Source organism: Aptenodytes patagonicus, chromosome 3 (genome assembly GCF_965638725.1).
Source record: "Aptenodytes patagonicus chromosome 3, bAptPat1.pri.cur, whole genome shotgun sequence".
Lineage (NCBI taxonomy): Eukaryota > Metazoa > Chordata > Aves > Sphenisciformes > Spheniscidae > Aptenodytes > Aptenodytes patagonicus.
Genome location: NC_134951.1, coordinates 26,149,586 through 26,172,736, shown reverse-complemented (window position 1 = coordinate 26,172,736; position 23,151 = coordinate 26,149,586). Strand labels below are relative to the sequence as shown.

The 23,151-nt window shown below is 34.6% G+C and overlaps 1 protein-coding gene across 1 annotated transcript in view; it reads left to right on the top strand.

The window, feature by feature from the left end:
- The window catches only part of CSMD1 (CUB and Sushi multiple domains 1), a 1,284,461-nt gene that overhangs the window by 933,312 nt on the left and 327,998 nt on the right, over window positions 1–23,151 (top strand). Inside the window, exons 13-16 of the mRNA XM_076332906.1 lie at window positions 13,050–13,232; window positions 15,033–15,359; window positions 18,282–18,476; window positions 22,671–22,809. Of these exons, the coding sequence (XP_076189021.1) occupies window positions 13,050–13,232; window positions 15,033–15,359; window positions 18,282–18,476; window positions 22,671–22,809 (844 nt within the window). The remainder of the gene's footprint in view (window positions 1–13,049; window positions 13,233–15,032; window positions 15,360–18,281; window positions 18,477–22,670; window positions 22,810–23,151) is intronic.

The following is a 23,151-nucleotide window of genomic DNA, read 5'->3' as shown; positions in this document are numbered from 1 at the left end:
TTATAAATGCTGTATTGGAATTTAAAAAAACCTACTTCATGACATTTTTATATAGTAGATTAATTTTAGCTGTTGTTGAGATTAAAAAAAATCTGGAATTTCTTGTTCATATGCATTTTTCCATCTTTTTAATTTAAACTAGATTCTTATTATCATCTCATTAAAATCAATTGGGGCTTTTAGGACTTTGGTGAAGCTATTGATATGCTTTTTTAAAATAGTTTCACCATGAAAAGATAAAATATGTAGTCAGGTTTGGGTCATTAAACAGTTTCTTTATCATTTGTGCCTTCATTATAGCATTTATTGAATTTCCTAAATGTCACTTTGTTGATTACCAAGTGCCAAATGGAAATAATTCCTAATGTCACCTGATTTCGAATGGACAATTAAATTTGAATCCCAAATACTATTAAAAACACAATTCATACTGGTAGTTGTTACTGAGGTAAGATCTATGGGAAATATTAAGCAATAGCTGAAGATTTTCATTCAGACACACAGATATTTATTAGTAAGATCTTCTGTAAAGGATTGATTTATTTCACTAAAGAGTTGCTTTAAAATTCTTCAATACTTTATTCTTTCCAAGTCTTTTCACCAGCTGTGTGATTTATCCATTCTGCTCATAAACAGACATTAATTTCACACTTTGACTGAAATTGATTTGACATGCAAACACCTCCACCTGTTACAAAGTCAGCATATCCTCCAGAGCAGCCTTTTTACATTGCTCATTTTATTAGCAATTTAGATTAAAGCACGTTATTATTCAAGACGAAATAATGATTTATCTTTACATTGCTATGAAATTTGAGAAAAACAATAGTTCGTTATCCAAAACATTGTCAAGAATAATTTTTTAGGCTTTTTTCATTTAATATATTGGTTGTATATATGGTAGTATAGAAAAGTAAGATCCATTCAGACTCTTTATTAAATGTGTGAATTGCTGAATTAGGTTAACGAAAAGCTATAATGATATCTAATTTAGTATTGTGTATGCTTCCATGCTCTGTTTTGCATCTAAACACTTCTGAGTGTACCGTACTACTCAATTTTATCTTAATCATGAAGAATTAATGACATTTACTAGAAAATGGATCTTCTAAAATGTGCAGTCTTGGTGTTTTCTGAACATAGCTCATAGAACATTGTACAGTGAAGATTTCTAAGTGCAAAGAGTAATGAACTACATTAAATGGGGTATTTGTGCAGATGAACCGTATATTATGTGCTGACTGTAGGTGAAAAACATCATATTAATGCAGTAAATAACATAGTATATTTTCAGAAAGGAATTAAATTTGGAGAGCAGTACAAATGACCTTCATTGCCGACAGATTTGGTCTGTAATATGATATTGCAGCTTTAAAAAATTGTATTTTATGGCGTTTTTAATAATTTTGGGTTTAATTGCAGACCAATATTCTACTCCTTTGTACCTTCCCCTCTCCTCTGACCTTTCCAGGCCAGCATAGCCATGGCCAATCCTTTCTTGAGTAGGAAATTATGCACCCTTCGTGGAAAGATTTTAAAAGAGCCATTCCTTTACAATTCATTTGTAGGCTTAGTATTAGTATAGTGTTTTCAAAGGATCTTTATTATTTGTTTCAGTGTCCAAAGAATGACAGTGCTTGAGGAACTTTTAGAAAGCAGAGTACTATTTACTTTAAAACAAAATCATTACAGTTAGAACACACAATAAAGCAATGAATGTTTTGCAGCTATTCTAGCAGTATCAGTTGTAATATATAAAATAAATGAAGTACATGACTCCTTGTAAATACAGATGTAAACTGGTTCCAGTCTATGTCTCTAAGTATGCCTGTTGATGTGTTTTTCCTCTCTTTTGAAAGAAAAACAAAGTTAGGATCATTTCCCTCAGGTCGTGAGTGTATTTGTGTTTGTTTAAATGCCAGGGAGTGGTATTAGCATGTGTGTACTTGCACAGCCTTCCTCGCAGAACAAAGAGTTCAAATACTTTAAAAAAAAAAGATATAAACCTTTTGGATTTTTCCTGTCATCTGCAGCACTCACCACATTTCAATCTGTCCTTGATGGCTCCAAGGTCTTACATTTGTTGCCACTTTTTATTTTCTAATGTCTATATGGCCTCTACATGAAATAGTTAGCAAAAAATGGTTTTGTACAATCACCTTTATATAGACCATGATAAAAAACTTGCATCTGTTAATGTTTCTATTGTGTCGTATTACTATGCTGTAGAAAAGATTACTGAGTTTCGGTGAGTAGCATTTCTCAAACTTATTCAGCTTGCAGCTGAAGTTGGACTAATGATTCCAAATATTATCATAAACAGTTGAGTCTGGTTCAAAATCTAATCTACTGCTTGGAACCACTGCCATAGGTTCCTCTTGTGCTATTTTGTTAACAGTAGTATGTAGAGAAAAGAGGAGGAATTTTAAAGGATCTTAGCAAGAACTGGATGTCAAAGAAAACATTCAATTTTTTTTTTTTTTTTTAATTTCTGTTCATTCTTACAATGTGCTCAAGAAAAGTGGGCACAATGTATTTGTTGGGATTCTCTTCTCATCTGCCAAGACTGCAATTATATAAAATAAGCTGATTATACCTGATCTGTTTGCTTCTTTATAGTATAGATATTTGGATGAAGCATTGGTGTGCTTTCACCAGAACATGTACCCTGATAGGAACAACATAAATGTACATTTACATTTTTTTCCCCCTTACTTGCGCTATTTGAAAAAAAACAAAATAGTATCATCTTTTTCAGCTTCTGCCCCAATGTAAGCCCAAGATTTCAGGATGTTGCAGTGAGTTAAAACCATTATTGTTCACTCCTGTTGTATAATAAATCTTTTCCTATCACATCCAACCCCCTGCACAGGACTATGAGCTGTGTATTAGAAGCCATAGAAAGATTGTCATCTTTTTTTTTTTGTTTTTAATTTGATTGGAATACATCACTTTAACTAAAGCTACACAAAGTAGTATTATTCAGAGCAACACATATCATCTCTTTTCAGGATGAAATTTTGATGCTTGCTTTTTCCTTTGAAGAGTATCAGAAAAAGTAGTGCTTATGTGGGTACATATGCACAAGAAGACATGTACACCTACAGTATATTGTCACAGGGCTACAGCATCTTGAAAATACTATGGCCACTATCATTTAACTATTTTTCTGTAATATCATTTGTATAACAAATTGTTAGGATTGGGCTAAAAAAGTATATACTAAGCTAGTTGAAGCAGTTCTATTGCCTAATGATAATTCTTTATTCACATTTATGCTTTGAGATACTATCATCTAATTTTAATCTACTTAATATGTGCTAAATTGATTCTCTATGATGCCAATTCTTAATTAGGATGTCATGTGTTGCTAATTTAAATGGTCAAAAAAAGTCCAAATATATTGTGTCAACCAAGTTTATAATCTAAAAATCATATTGTTTGTATGACATGACCAATCTTCCATAAAACCATGTTAACTGGTGTTAATTATATTTTCATCTTTTAACTCTTTAGAAATAGACTCCTGTGTTGGCTGTCCCATTACTTTGCTTAGGATCAGTGTTGGCTTTACAATCCTATAATTACACAGGTCAATTTGGTTGCACTTTTACAATATTGGTAGCACACTGATTCTTTTCTAGACAACTACCATGTCTTCCTTGCGAGGACTTAAGATAATTTTAGGTGAAGATGTTCAAGGATATTCTGTTGTAAGGGAAGATAAAGCATATCGCTTTCCCGGTTTGAGGGGACAAATTATATACACATACATTTGTATAATTCCTTGGGTCCTGTTTTCTCCAGTTTTTGAGACAGTTATTACATGTCACCTTGTCCAGCCAGCTGGGACCTCCCTTGTCCTCCATAAGTTCTTGAAGATAATTGCTAATAGTTCATAGACTACTTCAGTTTAAGTACTTTAATGTGAATTTAATTAGGTCCTGTTCCCTTGAATATGTCTAAATTTTCTAAATAGGCATTAACCTGTTCTCTTCCTATTCTGCCCTTTACTTAATTTTATTTAAACTTTTGTTATCTAGCTATGATTTTTTTTTTTTTTTTCTGGAAAAGTGAAAAAGGTGTTCTTCATTCTCCTTTCCTGCTATCTGTTTTTCTTTCTCTTTCATTTAATGACTTTCTACAAGCTCTTTTATTGTCTTTTGCCTCATTCCATGGTTCACCTTTTCACAAGATTCATCCTTATGTTATTCTGATCATTTCTGAGGCAGCTGCACTTGCTTTTTACTGTACTTCCTGTTTTCCACCATAACATGCTAAATTGCATTCCACAGGATATCTTTGGGCTAACTTTTGTCCAGGGCACTGCTCAGCCTTTTGTATAGACAGGCTCTACTCTTTCTGTTAGTAAAGAAACATGAACTCTGCAATTTGAACAATATGACGTTCCTTATCACAAAACATTAGAATAAAAATTTACAGTGAGACCGAAAGCCCATAGCGTGTTGATACTAGACAATAATGAACGTTTAAGGAAAAAATGGTGAAGCATACAGTGATAAATAAAGAAACAGAGATAATCCCAGAGTACTTTCCCTGTTTCCAGTGATGCATAGCTCAAGTACTTCCTCTATGTCTCTCAATAAGATTTTCTTCCATGTATTTGTCCAATCACTTTTTGAATACATATATTTCACTTCCCAAAAAAAGAGATTTCCAGTCTATTTAATTGGTCCTCAGTTCCTCAGAAACAGTAACTTTGACCTTTTGTTTTCCTTCCCTAGTTCTAATGTATCCTTTTTTATATGGAGGAGCAGAACTACATACAATATTCAACATGCAAATGAAGTAGGTTTCTGTGTAATGTCAGAATAGTATTTTCTCTTTTGTTCGCTGTTCCTTTCCTAGCAATTCCTAATATTTTCAATAGCTTACAGTTTCATAGAACTATCATTACTATGTCAGAGTTCTTGTTCCTGAGTGGTAACTGTCAATTCAGAACCTATCATTGTGCCTGCAAGCTCATAATAATTTTTTTTCCAGATTTATTTTTCTACATTTATTGATAATGAATTTCACCTGCTATTTCATCAGTTGGTTAGTTGATAACATAAAGTCTTCTGCAACAAGTAACAGAAAGCTTCTTCTTCATCCCTGTTCAGATTTGGTCTGCATCTACCCCGGACATGTAAAATTGATTGTAAACAAACCGACATTTTATTTTTCTGCATTTGTAATGGAATATTTAAGTACACAGTAAATATTAACATTAAAGAACATATTTCTCAAAAATGTTTGATTTTTTTCCTTCTCCAATTGTTTTATTACTTTCAAGGATTTTTATATTATAAGATATGATATGATATAATATGTTATTATTACCAACAAGCCATCCATATGCCATGATAGTGAACTGTTAGCTTAAATGGACTTCCTATGAAAAATTTACATGTTGGTTTTCGATCTATTTGATTCTAAGGTCATGTTTGGTTTTTAATCTTGATAAAGAATGCAGTAAGGTAGAAGCAACAAAAATTAATATACTGGATATGATCTGTGGCCTTTTTGATAACAGGAAGAACAAAAAATTTCAGAGAAATTGTGAGACATCTCTTAGAATGCTGCTGGGAACTATATGACCTGTGAAGAAGGCTTTCTCTTTTTATAGTTGGAGACTGATAATAAATTGTACTGTAAAATTTCCTTGAAGAAATTTACTGGAATAGTGATAAAATTGTGATCATCTATAAAATTATCATGTAAGGCCACCCTGTTTTTAGCTTTAGGCCAACCTCATTTCAGCTTTAATAGCCACTTTTACAGTCCAATTATGTGCTATCTGAAATATTTTTTTCTATTAGTTTTAATTTATCATTTTCACTTTCAGTAGTTGTTCCCATGTTCCTTTGCAGGAATCATATATATAAATTCATTCTTTTACTTATGTCCTCTTCTGCAATCCTGAGCGCATATCTCTATCCCTTCTCTTTGTATAAGGGTTTCTTTTTGTATAAGGGTTTCTCCATTTGTGTTTTTAAATTCCCATAATTTTTCAACATCTTACTGAGGTTAGAAACCAGTATTACACATGCATTTCAAAGAAGGCTGAACTATTTACTTATGAAAACAGTAGCATTTTGTCCTTCCTTAGGTACTGCCAGCTTTTTGTCTATTTTTAAAACAGTATTCTCTATATAACAGAAGGGATCTTCAATAATGTCTGGTTCTTTATCCTAAACTGAAACTATTGCCATATAGTACTGAAAGTTCATATGTAATTTTGCAGCTGGCTAATTTTTATAGACCACTATGGTTTCCAGTGAAGCAAAAAAAAGGCATACTTCAGAAGAATACAGTATTATTTTGGGATACCCAGTTCAATTCTCTCCTCCATCTTAAATTTCTTGTGCAAATATTTTACACTTGTAATCTGTTCAGGAGTGGTAAAACCATTGCTGATTCTGCTTTCTATTTTTCCTATGCTGAAGCCCTAGAGAGCCAATCTCTCTGTTCCTGACATTGAAGAATTACTTATGGTTTTAAGTATTTACTGCGTAATTTAATAGTAACATTGAAGCCACAATGGCCTGAAGACAGGGAAGAACAAGTGTATAGAGAGAAGTAGCCCATTTGTAATTTGTCCATTTATAACTCTTCCACCTAACAAAAATGATGGACTTAACAGAGATATTTGCTTTATATCACATTACAGTTGCAGACTTTGTCTTTATATATGTGTCCTGGTCCCGGCTGGAATAGAGTTAATTTTCCTCCTAGTAGCTGGTATAGTGCTGTGTTTTGGATTTAGCATGAGAATAATGTGATAACACACTGATGTTTTAGTTGTTGCTAAGCAGTGTTTATACTAAGTCAAGGACTTTTCAGCTTCCCATACTCTGCCAGCGAGGAGGTGCACAAGAAGCTGGGAGGGAGTATAGCCAGGACAGCTGACCCAAACTGGTCAAAGGGATATTCCATACCATGTGACGTCATGCTCAGTACAGAAACTGGGGAAAGCTGGCTGGGGGGGCCGCTGCTCGGGGACTGGCTGGGCATTGGTCGGCGGGTGGTGAGCGGTTCCATCACTTGTTTTTCCTGGATTTTGTTCCTCTCTCTCTTTTGTTGTTTTCCTTTTCACTACAAGTTTTGGGTTTGGTTTTTTTTTTAATGTCAATTATTAAACTGTTCTGATCTCAACCCACGAGTTTTCTTACTTTTGCCCTTCCAATTCTCTCCCCCATCCCACCAGGGGTGGGGACAGTGAGCAAGCAGCCGCATGGTTGGTTGCCAACTGGGGTTAAACCACCACAATATGTTACTTCCCTTTCATTAAGCGGGATTTTAATGCATTGTCTGGGACTGAAATTTTAATTCTGATAGGGAGATGGAAGATATAGGGTCATAATGTGCTACTGGTCCAAATAGGTTTTATTATTGAGATCAGTGGGAAGATCAGCTTAAAGCTTTATGGTATACAATAAATAGTATAAGAGTTGGAATAATTAAAACAGCATTTGTCACATCACAATTTGTTCTATATAACAGTATTTTTCCTGTTTCTCTTCTAAATTCAAGAAAGTGTTATGTAAGGGTCAAATTCCACTGTGTCAGGTATTATGACTGTTAATGAAGGGAGCTATGAGGAATAAGAATAAATAAACTAAATCATCTGTTTTCTTGTATTTAAAACATGAATTTCTGTGGCCTGTCACATAAGAGTTTAGTTGTTAAACAGAAAAGGTCCTATCTGACACGGAAATAAACATCCAAACTATTTTTTTTTTTTTTTTTTTTTTTGTAAATATATACCTGTGTCAGCTATCAGCTTCCCTTAACCTATCTTGACTATAGCTAAGATGATAATTATGAAATGTTGTCAAATTATTTTCAGGTTTTAGAGGTATTGACTTTAACTTTGTGATAGACCTTGAACTACTGAAGTTTATTTATATCTCTTCTTTGAATCAATGGATTGTTGTGTAAACCACATGTGTTTAAAACACTTATTTAATTTAAATTGTATTTATACATCTGAATTATTAAAGTGTGGGGATACTATTAATACTCTACAGGTAAAAATTTTATCTAGCTACAGATTTAGTGATTTGATGATGACTCACTAATCATCTAAGAATGAATATTGAATAGTGTGAAAGAAAACATAGTGGCATTAAGAATTTCATTTAACTGTGCATTTGTAATCTAGTAACAAGGGCAAAAAGAGTAAATTACGACCTGTGGGGGTGAAAAGCGGCACGGACTCCAGCAGGCACGGCAACCAAAGACCTTTATTACTCTTTGTTAGCATCTTTTATAGCAAGCAGAAGTACACACGCGCTACCTGCAGCTTGCAGATAGGTTATAGCCTTGTGTTCACACGCATCTATGCTCTAGCAGATTGGCCCGTTCTTCCTGATCATGCGAAATGCCTTCATGGTCTCTATCTTGTTTTTCTCCTTCCAGCTGCACGTTCCTTTCTCCGTTATTTTCTGCTTAAGTGCCTTGTCATGCCAGGTGGTACAGTGTTTGCTCATTAAAATCAAACTCAGGAATGTCCGTTAGTGAGATTCCCATCCCCACAACGACCCATGACTGGTAAATTCAAGACTGCCTAATGTTATAATCTATGAAGTATTTTATTACATATTTCAGATACCTGGGTCAAAGTAATGCGAAGCCTTTTCATCAAAAAGACTTGAATTGCAATGTGACACCTTTCAAGTAATAGTCATAATACTTATTTAGATGCTTAATATCACTTTAGAATTGCCATATTTCTTCCTTTGAAAGAAAACACAGCAACAGAAAAGTCTTTGATTAAGTTCAGAGGGATATGATCTTCTCGTCAGAAACCTAATCTTGTCATTCTCCCAACATTAAAGAGAGAATATTCCCTGAAACTGGGTAAATATTTCTAGTTTACAAACAAGATGAAAAGTCTCTTTCCCAGGCTACTGAAAGAGAGTACATGAAAGCCAGAAACAATTGAGTAAGATCAATGTTAATATTTTTGGTAACCAGAGGAAGCTGATGTTTAAATTTGAACTTGAGAGCTTATTTGTAAACTTCATGAAGTTCACACAGCTCTAAAGACTCAGATCAAAAGAAGTCCAACATTGAATGAGTACACAGAATAATCCTCAAGGAATAGGGTTTTTATTGCCACACTTTAAGTAGGTTAGCATAGCTTTTATTTTCATGTTTGTCATTTTAAGAACCTTTTCTGTCCCATAGGATTTCTCTAAGAGCTCAACATAGCTGCAACTGACTTGGTCAGAAGAATGTTCTCTTTTTAGCAAACAGATATATAGCGTCTTTGCAATTTATGAAGCAGAATAATTGGTGCACGTGTTGAAGTAATAGGCACAATGCACCTCAACTGAATTCGGACATTTAAAAAATTTGTTCTCTGATCAAATCAGTGCAAGTTGGACAGGTACCAGAAGAGACAATAAAACAAAAAGCTGGGTTAAATCCCAGAGGACAGAGAAATGTTGGGAATCATTACATGCCTGTACTACTCTAGATCTAGATACAAACAAATGGTATTCTTTACGTATAAATACAAACCCCTGATTTTGGCCTTCTCTGTCTTCCCTAAGTTTTGCTCTGTCATTAATATATGTGACGGAAAGCTAGGTCTTTAGTAAAGAGAAATGTACAGGCAGTTTTGCATCTGACTTAATCTGCTTTGTTCTGTCACTCCCTCATGATTTCCTGAATACTAAGAAAGTGAATATTTAATATTGTGCTCTGCTGCTGGCAGAATTTTTACATGGATTTGTATTTCATGATACGTTAATAAAAAAAATTAAAAATGCAGACATTATAACTGAGACTCCTACTAAAAGTTTCTATCTTTTTATGGGGAAGGGAAGTTTTGTCACCTTAACCACTACAGACCTGCAATTGGTGTATGTATGAGAAACTCAGTCAGCTATGACACAGCTTTTTGGGTTTTTGGTATTTTTCAAATATTTTGGAAGGAAATCATCTAATACATGCATTAATTAATTGTAATACAAGAGCAAAGACAGATGTTGAACTGAAAAAGTGCGTGAAAAGTTGTTAAAGTATCTAAGTTGGGTGTTCTTTTTGATTTTGCAGTGTGAAAACAACAGATCTTTGTCTCACTGTAAAATTAATTGGTAGAATATTAATTGATCTAAAATTGTGGTATTGATAGTAACACCTGTAATGTAATATGAATAAGAATTATATGATATGCATGTTATAGAAAATCTTCATACCAGGAAATTCACTTCTATCTTCAAGTGAATGCTATACATTGAAATTAAATGGGTGCTTTCCGTCAACCTGAGTAACTTGTTTTTGACTAGAGCACATTTTCTGTTAAGGGTAGATAGTCTTCACTTCAAGATTTGTGAAGATGTAGTATTCAAGAGCTGGATGGATCTTTTCAAGCTTTTTATTGTCAAAATGCAAACAAGACATCCTCAGAAGTGTTTTATAAATTTGTGACATTTGCTGACTTGTTTTTATGTTGAACAAACAAGCACAAACCCTGAAAGTTGAGATAGAAATAAAGTTAATATATTTCATTTTGACATTTTTATGAGTTATATGGCTTTTCAATGTAAAATAATTTATTTTAAAAATTCCTTCTAATGTATTTTAAGAGAACTTAAAATTAGTCATTAAAATATTTTTGTGAGAAATATTTTATTAAACCTTTATTTTTTTCTAAGAATAAAAGTATTTTTAAATATGTTTGACCTGAAATTAGTTTTTGTATTTTTAACTGTTTGTTTGTGCTTGCAAATCAGATATTTAAAAATCCAAATTATATCTCCACCCCAAGTAAAACTGGGCATTCTTGGATGAAGGGTGATATATTAAGAAGCATAAAGTATTTGCTTAGTCTCTAAAGTTTATCCTGTGTTCTTGCCGTCCTCAGTAAGAGCTCAGTTCTGACTAAAGACACACTGTACTAGTTTCCTACAAAAATGGAATTTTCAACCTGCCAGAAATCTTAATTCATGGTAATTTCTGTTAAAAGTTTTGGTTCACTGATCCATAACTTTCTCTTAGGACTTGGTGTATCTCCTGAGAGTTAGAAAGCATCCTGATCTCTCTTCTATTTCAGTAAATTCATTAATTAAAGATATTTTGATACTTCCTCTGTAGACCATGGAAAGAAACACTTGTTGCTTTTTTTTAAAAGATAAATCTTCAGCAATGCCTTTGCAAAACCTTGCAGATAGTTTGCCTCTTGACACTCCTGCCTGAGACAGTATTGCCCTGATCTTCCAGACAACAGGTTTTTGGAAAAAAGTGTTTATGATCATTCTCACATGCTGGATAGCTCTGATATCAGTGGAAGAGATGACTTTTAAAATGCGATTAAAATGTGGGTTCTGATTTTCTGTAGCTCCCCACATTTTCATGTAGGATGTGGAGCTGTGGATAGCTGGGAACACACAGGTTTCCAGTGCTCCACTGTGGCAGTAGGAATCAATGTCTCAGTAGGATCAGGCAGGTGAAACTACATTAAAGCATTTGTAAACACATATAATTTTGAATCCTTATTTATAAATATTATTTATTATATTGCTTTACTGGTGTTTTATTATATTTGGAAGATTCATTTGATCCATTCTAGCTTTCTGGTAAGACAAATTATTTAAATAAAACAACTGACTCTCTAACTGCTTTGAATTCATAGATGGAATAGTTACTCCTAATTTTATCTTCCAAGCTTTATTTTAAGATTACCAAGAAAAAAAGATGTATACCTCTTTTTATCCTGGTGAATAACCTGTTCTTTTGTGAAATATGTGGCAAACCTTTCTGAACATGATTGTCAATGATCTGTTCACAACTGCTTTACAGGAGTAAACATAGTGGATTGACTTCACATACCATAATAATGCCATCCTGCATCTTAAAAATTCTGTTGGAGTTACCATATCAAGATATACACTTCTGCTAGGATTTAACATTAGTAGGTTTAACAATATTTGACAGCAGACATTTTTAATGATGTTAAATTTTATTAACATTTAACATTATTCATTGAGTTGAATTTTCTTCTATCCTGAATGTTTCAGATTTCATACCTTGGATTGAACTGGAAACATTTAAATAACAAGAATTTTTTCACTGATTTCATTCAAATTAGATTTACATCATTTTACTACAGATGTAACAACAGTTTATAGAACCAGAAGTGCTTTGTTTCTATTTTTGCTGCTCAAATGTAAATTAATAGAAAAACTGCTTTAAATTTAATGGCAAAAAAATAAAGCTTTCATTTTTGATGGACAGCCAAGTTTATGTTAATTTGTAAGATGATTCATCATTTCTATGACAGACAATTAATATTTACAGTTCCTTTCCTAATATTCTTGTTAATCATAAATTTCATAAGACTTGGGGTTTTTTTAATATTCTTATCTTGTTTATGTACGTTCAATAGCTACAAATTAAATAATTGAAATAGCAGATCTCCTAGAGAATATCTAGGAAGTACAATCCAAAATGTTAATCTCTTTTCAGCGTAGCTCAAAGCAGCTGTCAAAAATATGGCTCTAATTTGAAGTATGAGATTAAGAATTAATTCCTCAGTTTTGTTTTTATTACATTTTAGTGCTTAAAATGAAATTAATTTATGCTATTAGTAATTTATATAATTTTAATCATATTGCTAATAGTCTTATAAATGGAACTGCAGATGTGAGAGTTAAGATAGATTCTTTATTACTAGTACTTCATTACCAGAAATAGGATCTACACATAGTATGTCTCCATGGTTAGAGTGGAGACTATCTATGACTTTATAATTTTACCTTCAAATATGCTGTAATTCAGTGCAGCCATGCAGTTAAACATTAATATTTTGTTATCTTCAGCAATACAGGTATGGAAGCTATTAGCTTGTGAAAAGACTTTAGATCCTAAGTCATCTTAGAGGCAGTTTTACAGCATTTACCTTTCGGTCACTTTCAGCTGTAAATATTAGCTTAAGGCATAATGCCAAATATTTTGAATGCATTTCTGATACTGACATATAAATTGCTTGCAAATATATTTTCCTTATTATTGTGTTTGAATTTTTTGGTATTCAGAAATTGAGAAAGGAGGTTGTGGAGACCCTGGAATTCCATCATATGGAAAAAGGACTGGCAGCAGTTTTCTGCATGGAGACACTCTTACTTTTGAATGTCAAGCAGCTTTTGAACTGGTGGGAGAGAGAACAATTACATGTCAACAAAACAACCAGTGGTCTGGCAACAAACCCAGCTGTGTTTGTAAGGGGTTGTTTTTTTTTTTTTTTCTGTATTACTTTTCTGACCTTAGCCTCTTGCTTTTCTTAGCATTTGTGTCTAGCCAGCAGGAAAACGTTTCAAAAGACCTTGAAGACTTTTTCAGTCACGTGTTTTTTTAGTTGGCTCGATAGTAGCTCATTTGTAGGGAACATCACGTAGGACTCTCTTAGAATGTACTTTCCCCTCGTTTTATATTTAATTGAACCATTTAACACTCTTAATGTTAAGAATGTGTGTTGAATTAGACTCTAAATGAGCAAATCCTAATAGCATGTAAGTGTTCAAAAGGACTCTGTGGTACATACACATTGATTCTGGCAGCGCAGAGCAGTCTGCAGATCCATGTAAGAAAAAAATGGAGGTTTTTTCTGATATCCTAATAAAGCATGAAAATGAATATAAGGAATATAAGGATATCCAACATGGAAAAAAAGGTAGATAAGATCATTAGTTGTGAATTTTGTTTTAAAAGAACATGTTTTTAGGGAAGCTTCTAGATAGATTTAAATAGAGAGGATTTTTTTTTTTTTACTCTTCTTTTTTCTTCTTCTTCTCTCTTAAAATAGAGTAAATCTTTCTAGTACACAGGTATATTAGGCACTTCAGTTCTCCAGACCACATTACCTTTTCCTATAAAGAGTCTTATAAGTCAGTACTGGATTTTCAAAACAACCTTAGTGAGGTGTCCAGTTCTCCTTGGACACGTATGTATTTTGCAGTTGTGTTGGTACAGGACTTACCAAGCTGAGTAAGCTTGCTCTGGACTGGAAGAAGTCTCTATACGCCTATGCAATGCTGGAATGTGTCTAAGCACGTAAGGCCTGGGCACAGAGACAGTGCGGTTGCAATTCCTTTTGAAGACAGAAGTTGCATTTCTTCATGGTGCTGTATTGCATTGGGTTGATACATTAGTTTCTGTTGGCAACAGTGTACAATATTTTACTGTGCTCCGCTGTTTGATGTGCACATGCCCTATGAAAGATAATGGAACCTAAACTTACCACGTCTATTTACAAACATTGAGTTCAGTTTCACACATTTGAAGAGCTGAGTAATGGTTATCCTTTGTGTTAATTAATATGCAGTGAGGTTTCCTCTTTCTGAATGTGCCATACTTCTCGCTAAAGTACCAGCCACAAGCTCATGACTGAAATCAGTTAGGAATTGTCTTGATGAAAATTGGCCCAAAGGAGTTGAAAAGGAGGAGAGCTATGAATCATTTTTGTTTAATTGCCCAGTGTTATTGAAGGGAAACTAGGGGTAAAACAAGTTTTTATTCTATACTCTTTTAAGAGTTCTTGATCGAGGCACATCTAAATTTCTACTATTATTTGCATCAGCATGAACTTTCTGTACTACAGACAAAACTGGCCCTTGTGCTTGATTTTTTGGATTGCTAAATACATTTTCATGCATATTCCTTTTAGGAAAAAATCACATTTAAATTTGGAGGTTGTATTTTCATTTCAGAAAAAAACTGCCAATTTTTCCAAATCCTGACACATCAGGCATTATTTTTGCTTTCTTTGGCATTCTCTACATGCTTCTAATAATCTCTTGCAGTCATTTAGCCTCACTTGGGAAAATAAAAACACGCAAGGCTGACATGCTATATTGGAGAAATGTTCTGACAGTCTTAAACATGTCCAGGTTGCATGTGTAGTAGTAGTTTTGACATCCAGGCTTCAAAAGCATCCTTTTCTACAAGAATAAAAAATATATAGACAAGCATTTATAATGTTTATGGATAGTATTTTGAGAATCTATTGTTGTTTTCTTTAGTCTCATGTTTCTTCAACTTCACCACACCGTCTGGAATTATTCTTTCTCCAAATTATCCTGAGGAGTATGGGAACAATATGAACTGTGTTTGGTTAATTATCTCAGAGCCAGGAAGCAGAATCCATCTGATTTTCAACGACTTTGATGTAGAACCTCAATTTGACTACCTTACTGTGAAAGATGATGGGATTTCAGATTTACCACCTCTTGGCACTTTTTCTGGCAATGAGGTCCCTTCTCAGTTGGCTAGCAGTGGGCACATAGTAAGACTTGAATTTCAGTCGGATCACTCTACCACTGGAAGAGGATTTAATATCACTTATACAAGTAAGAACCTCTGCTTCTATTTTATGCCTAGTCTTAAAATCAAGCTATCTTTCTTCATAATAATAAAAAATAGGACATGTTTTTATTTATAATACAGAAGTAAATTTTAATGCTTGTATAATTGCACTGCTTTCAGCTGTCTTCCTGATGTTCATTAGCTTACCTGCATCTTTATCATTTATTTATTTTAATTGTGATAGTGCTGAGGAATTCCCTTCATTACTTAAGGGCCTGTTTGGTTGACACTGCATAAATGCAGAGCACATAACTAAAGCCCAGGTCTTCAGATCAAAGTATCCAGTGTAAGTGATTTAATATACTTCTCAATGGAACCAGCAGGAATAAGTTCACAAAGGTGTTAAGCTTAGATTCCAAATATGGAGATGTTAACCTGAAAAGCATAGAAGTATAAAAAGCAACTAGAATATCATTGCAAAAAAATAGCTCTGGGAACCTGCTTTGCTTTTGTATTTTAACTTCCAGTTAGATGGTGTGGTATCTAAGAATATAGACCCCTAAGAATATAGAACTCTTTTTTGGGATACACATAATAATTACCCTCTGTGGCTTTTCTAGTGTCTAAGAACATAGTTGATCTCATGCAGAAGTCTTTCCTATAGGAGTGCACTAATTCAAGAATCATCCTACTCTCTGGCTACAGTTTTTTTAAGAATTTTAAGGACATAATATCTTTGAGAATGCAATTCTCAAACGTACAAAATTTATTTGCAACTGGTCAACAAGTTCAAAAGTTGTTAAATGTGGACCTAGCTGTCACATACATATAGAGAGCTACCGAAAGCATAAGTCTTTTCCGTTTGGGAAACCAGGCTAAAAAATATCTGGCTACGGATAGCCATCTGTTGTTTTGTTTATATGAAAGGATATTACTCAACAGTACTCTCAATTGAAAAATTCTAGTAACATCATCGTCATGTAGAAAACATTACTACATTTGCCATAGACTGCTAACTCTTCTAGAAGTTTTATTAGTCATTCAAAGACATTACTTATATGAAGATTATCTTTTTAGTTGAAGAAATTATCTTCTAAGGTTATAGAAGAAGTTAATTGACAATGAAGTCATCTTTGTCACATCTTGTGCTGCTCTTATCTTGTGTCAATTAAAATAATCAATTAACAGTGTTTGTTCAGAGCCAAGGTGTTTCCTTGCATTATTTAGAAAGATGCCCCACATAAAACTGGAAATCATGGTTTGCAACCCTTTTTAAGTCTTAGATGCCTAAATTGTTCCTTTGCTTTCAGAGAAAGGGATAATTATTGTCCTTTGAAAAGTAGCAGGAAGAGAAAAGGGAGATCCTCACCTTAACTAAGACTGTAGATTTACTAACTAGACTAAGATTTACCAGAAAATGTGAAGTCTGAATTCTAGGTCTGCTTCTGTCTGAGATTATTCAGATCCCTTGTTTCATATGCTATTCTACCAAAGTAAAGACAGACTGTAATAAGGACAATCTTTAGTATTTCTATTTGAAGCTGGAGAATTATGCAGTCAGGAATGTAATACTCATGGATTAAACTCCTTGAGAGTCCTGATCACCTAGGTATTATGCAAAAAGAGTTTTCCACCACACTTTTCTTATTAGAGTAGGTGTTACCGCTGAGCTTGATGCATGCCTTATGTGCTAGAATTATCTGAGCGCATATATGCCTCCACAGTGGGAAACTAAGATGACAAGTGGGAGTGCCCCTGATTTATGAATCCTTCGTGTTCATTGGAAATGCTTAGTTTAAGTTCAGCCAAAGTCCTAGTACTTCTGGACCTCCTATGTGTTGCAGGGAAAAAGTGCTCTACTCATTTGGTTTAAATCAAATCAGGATCAAAACAGTTTATTGATTTATTAATGAAACATAACTGACAATCAGTGAACTGTAGATTCATGATCAATATCAGCAATTCAACAGATAAACTACAATGTTAGACACATAAAATCTTAGAATCATAGAATCATAGAATATCTTGAGTTGGAAGAGACCCATAAGGATCATCGAGTCCAACCCCCTGCTCCTTGCAGGACTACCTAAAACTAAACCATATGACTAAGAGCGTCATCCAGACAATCCTTCAACTCTGACAGGCTTGGAGTTGTGACCACACTTGGTGCCTCCTTGTGCCGCCTGGTTTATCTTAACACATATAAATTTGTAAATATATTTCCACTCTAATCCATCTTAATCCTGCCCTGCCGAGTTTTACATATACACCTTCCCCTCACAGGATGTATGTGTTACAAGCACTCACCCCTTTTACTTGAAGTGGGTTCCTTTACTTGCACAAACCTCCTGAAAGGCATGGAGGACCCCTAGTTTTACATGCACCCACACTGCTGCTCTCTGCAACTCACTGATCCACATACTGGTGAGAACACCCCCTGTGAGGTCACACATGCACATGGAGGTGTGGGTCCCTGTGGGTTGCACCTTGTGTTGCCACCCCACTAGATGGAGGAAGACTGCTCTCAGTGTCCCACTGGGAAATCTTTCTCTTTGGCCTAGGCAGTGTCCATAGTTGTTTAGCAGTAGCCTGTATTTCTGTCAGATTAGCTGCAATGTGAAACCATACTTACTACATTAGAGGCAAACAGCTGGATTTTGTCCAGAGGGAAATTTAAGCAAAGTCTTCTTGTGTATCTAAGCCACACATAACTAAAAACCTTCAGAATTTGAACTATGTTGCATCTGTGTGAATGCCATTGGATTTAATGTTGACTTTTTATTGAGGAGTTTTCTATACTTTCAATTATATTGTAATCTTGTTACTTATCAAAGGTTATTCCCCCCTCAAAAAAAAAAAAAAAAAAAAGACAAAGTTTAGAGGGGTGGTTGTTGTTACTGTTATTATTACTAATACTATTATTGTTGTTGTTATTATTACTATTATTACTACTATGTTTGTATCAGCCTTTGGTCAGAATGAGTGCCATGATCCAGGCATTCCTATAAATGGGAGGCGTTTTGGAGACAGATTTCTTCTGGGAAGTTCTGTTTCCTTTCACTGTGATGATGGCTTTGTGAAGACCCAAGGCTCTGAATCCATAACATGTATTATGCAAGATGGAAATGTAGTATGGAGTTCTACTGTCCCACGTTGTGAAGGTAAGGGCACAATCTTTACTTTGCACCTATGGTTTGAATAATGAAACCATTAAAATTAGCTTACTTTTTAAATTTTGCACATAAATAAGACTGCTTTAGCTGAAGTTATCCATTCATCTTTTTTTAACACTCTTCCAGTCAAATGAGAGAGCAATAATAGAAACAAGATAGCTTGCTTTTACATTCTTGGAATAAATTAGTATTCTAAAAACCTGGTTGCTATTCTTTTCAAGTTCTGATTGCCACCATCATTACTTGGTTGTGAGTTATAGCTGTTATAACAGTTTTGGCTGTAGCATACTGAAGAACATAATTATCTACCACATAGAAAAGTGAAGTAAAGTTTCTATTTAAAAGTCCTTTTTAAAAATTTGCACCTTTGTCTCAGAACAAAAGTATACCTGAATTTCTGTATGCAGCATATTAACCTGCAGTACATTTTTTCCTGAGAAATATAGTGAAAATCAGAGCTATGTTTAATATTCATTATATTCCCCAAAAAAATCCAAATTTGTTTGCTTGTTCTTGCCTAGGTGAATAAACAGACTAAGATGAGCTACACTTAGGATTAAATCTCCCTTTAGTGTGAAATACAGTGAGGAAAAAAAAAGAAAAAGTAGGCTGGTTCCTTGATGTTTGACAGTGATGGGTCCTCAGGCAAGACATATGGATGTATTTAATAAATGACTACAGTGTGTCTTTCAAAAGTAATGCTCAAAAAATCTTGTATCTTTTAGTAAACAATAGATATATAGTCAGACACTCAATTAATGATACTTTTTTAAAGAAACTAATCCAAACCTTCTAACTGGTGTAAATCTCACAGCTCCATTAATTTCAGTGTCATTGCAGTAACTTAAGGATCTGGATCATATCACTTTTATCGTTTTTGTTATTTGGGCAATTTGACAACTCAGTTCTCATAAGACTGCATTTCTAAGAAAATTTAGAGACACTGGAAAAAACATGTTAGCAGCCTGGTAGAAGTAGGGTATGTGAACCTAGATGTTGTATTAGCAGGATTTCTTATCCTGATTCAGCCATGCAATGAGTTGTGGAGTGGAGCAGGTTTTTCTGCCTAGAGCAAAACCAGCCCACCCCAAAGCAGGGAGTAAGGCGAGGTTCTTCATCAAAAGATGTTTTCTCATTTTGAAACTCTATACACAACTGATAATGTATTCAATGTAATCTTTGTGTAATTTTATTTCCACAAACACATAGATAAAGGGCACAAGATGAGCACTTTGAGAAAAAAATGATAGAGAAAACAAATGCAGAAATGACTCTTTAAGAAAATACATAGGTACCGCTCAGTTATCCTTTCTTTGAACCTTGCAGGATGTTTATCTAGTTTTTAATGAGGAAAGGATTAAGCTATTAGACTCTTTTTTTAGATTTTGTCTATTGTTTGATTTGGTACAGAAGGAAGTATAGTTCTTTTAAGTTACATTCAGGATGTGTTCCTTTCTGATGTGGATTCTCTTTCTAGTTGATAATTGAAGGAGTTTCTGGGTTTGGATTACAGTATGGACTAAGCATCTTTGCTAGTTTAGAGATAATTTAGTTTGCTTGTAGTTGACTGAGATTTCTGAGCAACTGTTATTTTTTGTTGTTGTTGCTCTGCTCTGTGTCTTTGTATACTTAATAATCTCTATAAGCAACACCTGAAATACGTGAAGTAAGTGATGTGTTATAACCAGGTGAGGATCAACAGTCTTCTGGTTGTTCTTGTTTTTAATATGACAAAATTTAATTTAGAAAACCACCATGGAATACATTTCATTCTTCATTAACTATACACATGTAATGTAAATGCCATTTTCCTGGCCAATCATTTTGCCCCAGAGACAATTCAGTGTGTATGTTTCGTGTTTTGTGGGTTGATTTTTCCCCCCGCTTTCTTAAATCTGGAAAAACCTCCCAGAGACAAGTGCGAGTCATGAATTAAATGAAATAACCTCTCTGAGTTCAATTTCTTTTGATAAAATTATTGAATAAAAACTAGGAATATTAATTTATTACTTACAAATTCATGTTGCTATTCATTTCCATATGGCATAATAGGTTTGCTTGTCACTACTTAGAGGAACAGAAGAAAAGTGACAAGATTTCCTGCACTGCAATATGGAATTTGCTGATAATGATACCACTGACTACTTGAGGGTAATACAAATGATACTAAGATAAATTTACCTGACCTTGAAAACCTTCCTGTTTCAAACTGCTCCATAACCTTTAGTAAAATAGAACATCCCAAAGCCCTGTGCTATGACAGATTAATTTTTTAAGGGACTCATGTTTCCCAAAATTTGTTCAGTCATTTCTGCTGTTGTTTAATCCTGCACCAAAGTCCTCTGATCCTGCTCTGAAAAATGCTCCCTGTCTAGCCCTGTTACTTCCATAGCCTTGTTGCAATACTTTTTTCCCTTTTATGGAGGAGGATCAAGTTAGAGAACATTTAAACAAATTTGACATATAGGAATGAGCCTGATGGGATGCACCCAAGAGTGCTGAGGAAGCCAGCCAATGACATTGCAAGGCCACTCTCAATCATCTTGGGAAGGTTATTTAACCCAGGGAGGTTCCTGAGGACTGGAAGAAAGCAAATTCCTATTTTCAAGAAAGGAAAGGAAAGGAGGATCCGAGTAACTACAGGTCTCACCTTGATCACTGGGAAAGGTGATGCAGCAATATTCCTGGAAACCATTTCCAAACAATGCAGAACAAGATGGTGACTGGGAGCAGTCCGCATGGATTTATGAAGGGGAAATCATGCCTGACCAACCTGATAGCCTTCTGTGATGAGATGACTGGCCTGATGGATATTTTTAATCTCAGTTTTAGTAAGGTGTTTGACACTGTATCATGTAAGATTCTCATAGACAAATTGATGAAGTATAGGCTAGAGAAGTGAACAGTGAGGTGGGCTGAAAACTGACTGAACTGTTGGGCTCATGGGGTTGTGGTCAGTGGCATGAAGTCCAACTGGAGGCTAGTCCATAGTGGTGTACCCCAGGGGTCGATACCGGCTCCAATACTGTTTAAAATCTTCAGTGATGATCTGAATGCTGGGACAGAGTGCACTCTGAGCAAGTCTGTGGATGATGTAAAACTGGGAGGAGTGGCTGATACACCATATGCTTGTGCTGCTGTTCAGAGGGACCTTGACAGATCGGGGAATTGGGCTGAGAGGAAATGACAGGTCCTCACCTCTATTCAGCATTGGTGAGGCTATGTCAGGAGTGTTGTGTGCAGTCCTGGGATCCCCAGTACAAGAGAGATGTGGACATAATGCAGTGAATCCAGTGAAAGTTCACAAAGATGATTAAAGACTTGGAGCGTGTGTCATATAAGAGGTTGATAGAACTGGGGTTGTCTAGACTGGAGAAGAAAAGGCTCAGGGCTCAGGAGGCATCTTATCCATGTGTATAAATACCTGATGGGACAGTGTGAAGAAGATGGAGCCAGACTCTTCTAAGTGGTGTCCAGTGACAGGACAAGAGGCAATGGACACAAACTGAAATACAAGAAATTCTGTTTAAACATAACAAAAACCTTTCACTGTGAGAGTGATCAAACACTGGAACAGACTGCCCCCAGAGGCTGTGCAGTGTCTGCCTTTGGAGGGCGGGATGATCCTGACTGGACATGATCCTGTGCCATCTGCTGTAATGAGCAGAGGATAGACAAGATGATTTCCAGAGGTCCTTTCCAACTTCAACTGTTCTATGATTCGACGGAATATTTACAACAATCAGTTCCACTGAGATAAATGATTACTCAAAAAGGTATTAGATGACACAGTACAATGAAAATAATTAACTATAAATTACTTGGAACAATTTCTCTGGTATTTCCACATACATGTGGAATCATACTAGAACTAAAAAATGATGATACATTATTTTTTAATGAGATAATGTGCTTTTCAACAGAAGGAAGGCTGGCAAAATCAAGTGCCATGCTCTGTGTATTAAGATATGTATAGAGTAATAAGCTATGACAAGATACATTGCAGGACTTATGATTCTGAAGAAAACAAATTGCTCATAACATAATGTAGAAAATTTAGTTGTGTTGTATATTAAACTTATTTTTCTATGCTTTTTAATTCAATTTTTGTAAGTTCTTTGAATAGAATATTGTATTAGAAATACTGTGTATGATATAAGTATACATGCTTTTTTCTTTCAGCACCATGTGGTGGACATTTGACAGCATCAAGTGGTGTTATCTTACCTCCAGGGTGGCCAGGATATTATAAGGACTCACTTAATTGTGAATGGGTGATTGAAGCGAGACCAGGACATTCCATTAAGATCACTTTTGACAGGTGAGAATCATAAAATCAAACAAAGTAATGTATGAGCACAAATATTTGTTTCAACATTGTAGAAGAAAAATATTCTTTAAGAAACCAAACCAGAAAAAGAAATTGCAATGCAACACTCACAATACTATTCCTCAAGCAGAAAATTAAAGTTTAAAACTGTATTTACATTGCCTTTATTTATGTTTTCAACAATTTGCATTAAATGTCCACCTCCTAGCACATAAATAAGGATATCTTTTGGACTTTTGACTGCTTTTGTATTCTGGTACAACTATATATTGTCCCTGATGATGACCAGGTCTTAGTATAAGAGAACATAATTTTCCTAGGGAAAAAAAAAGA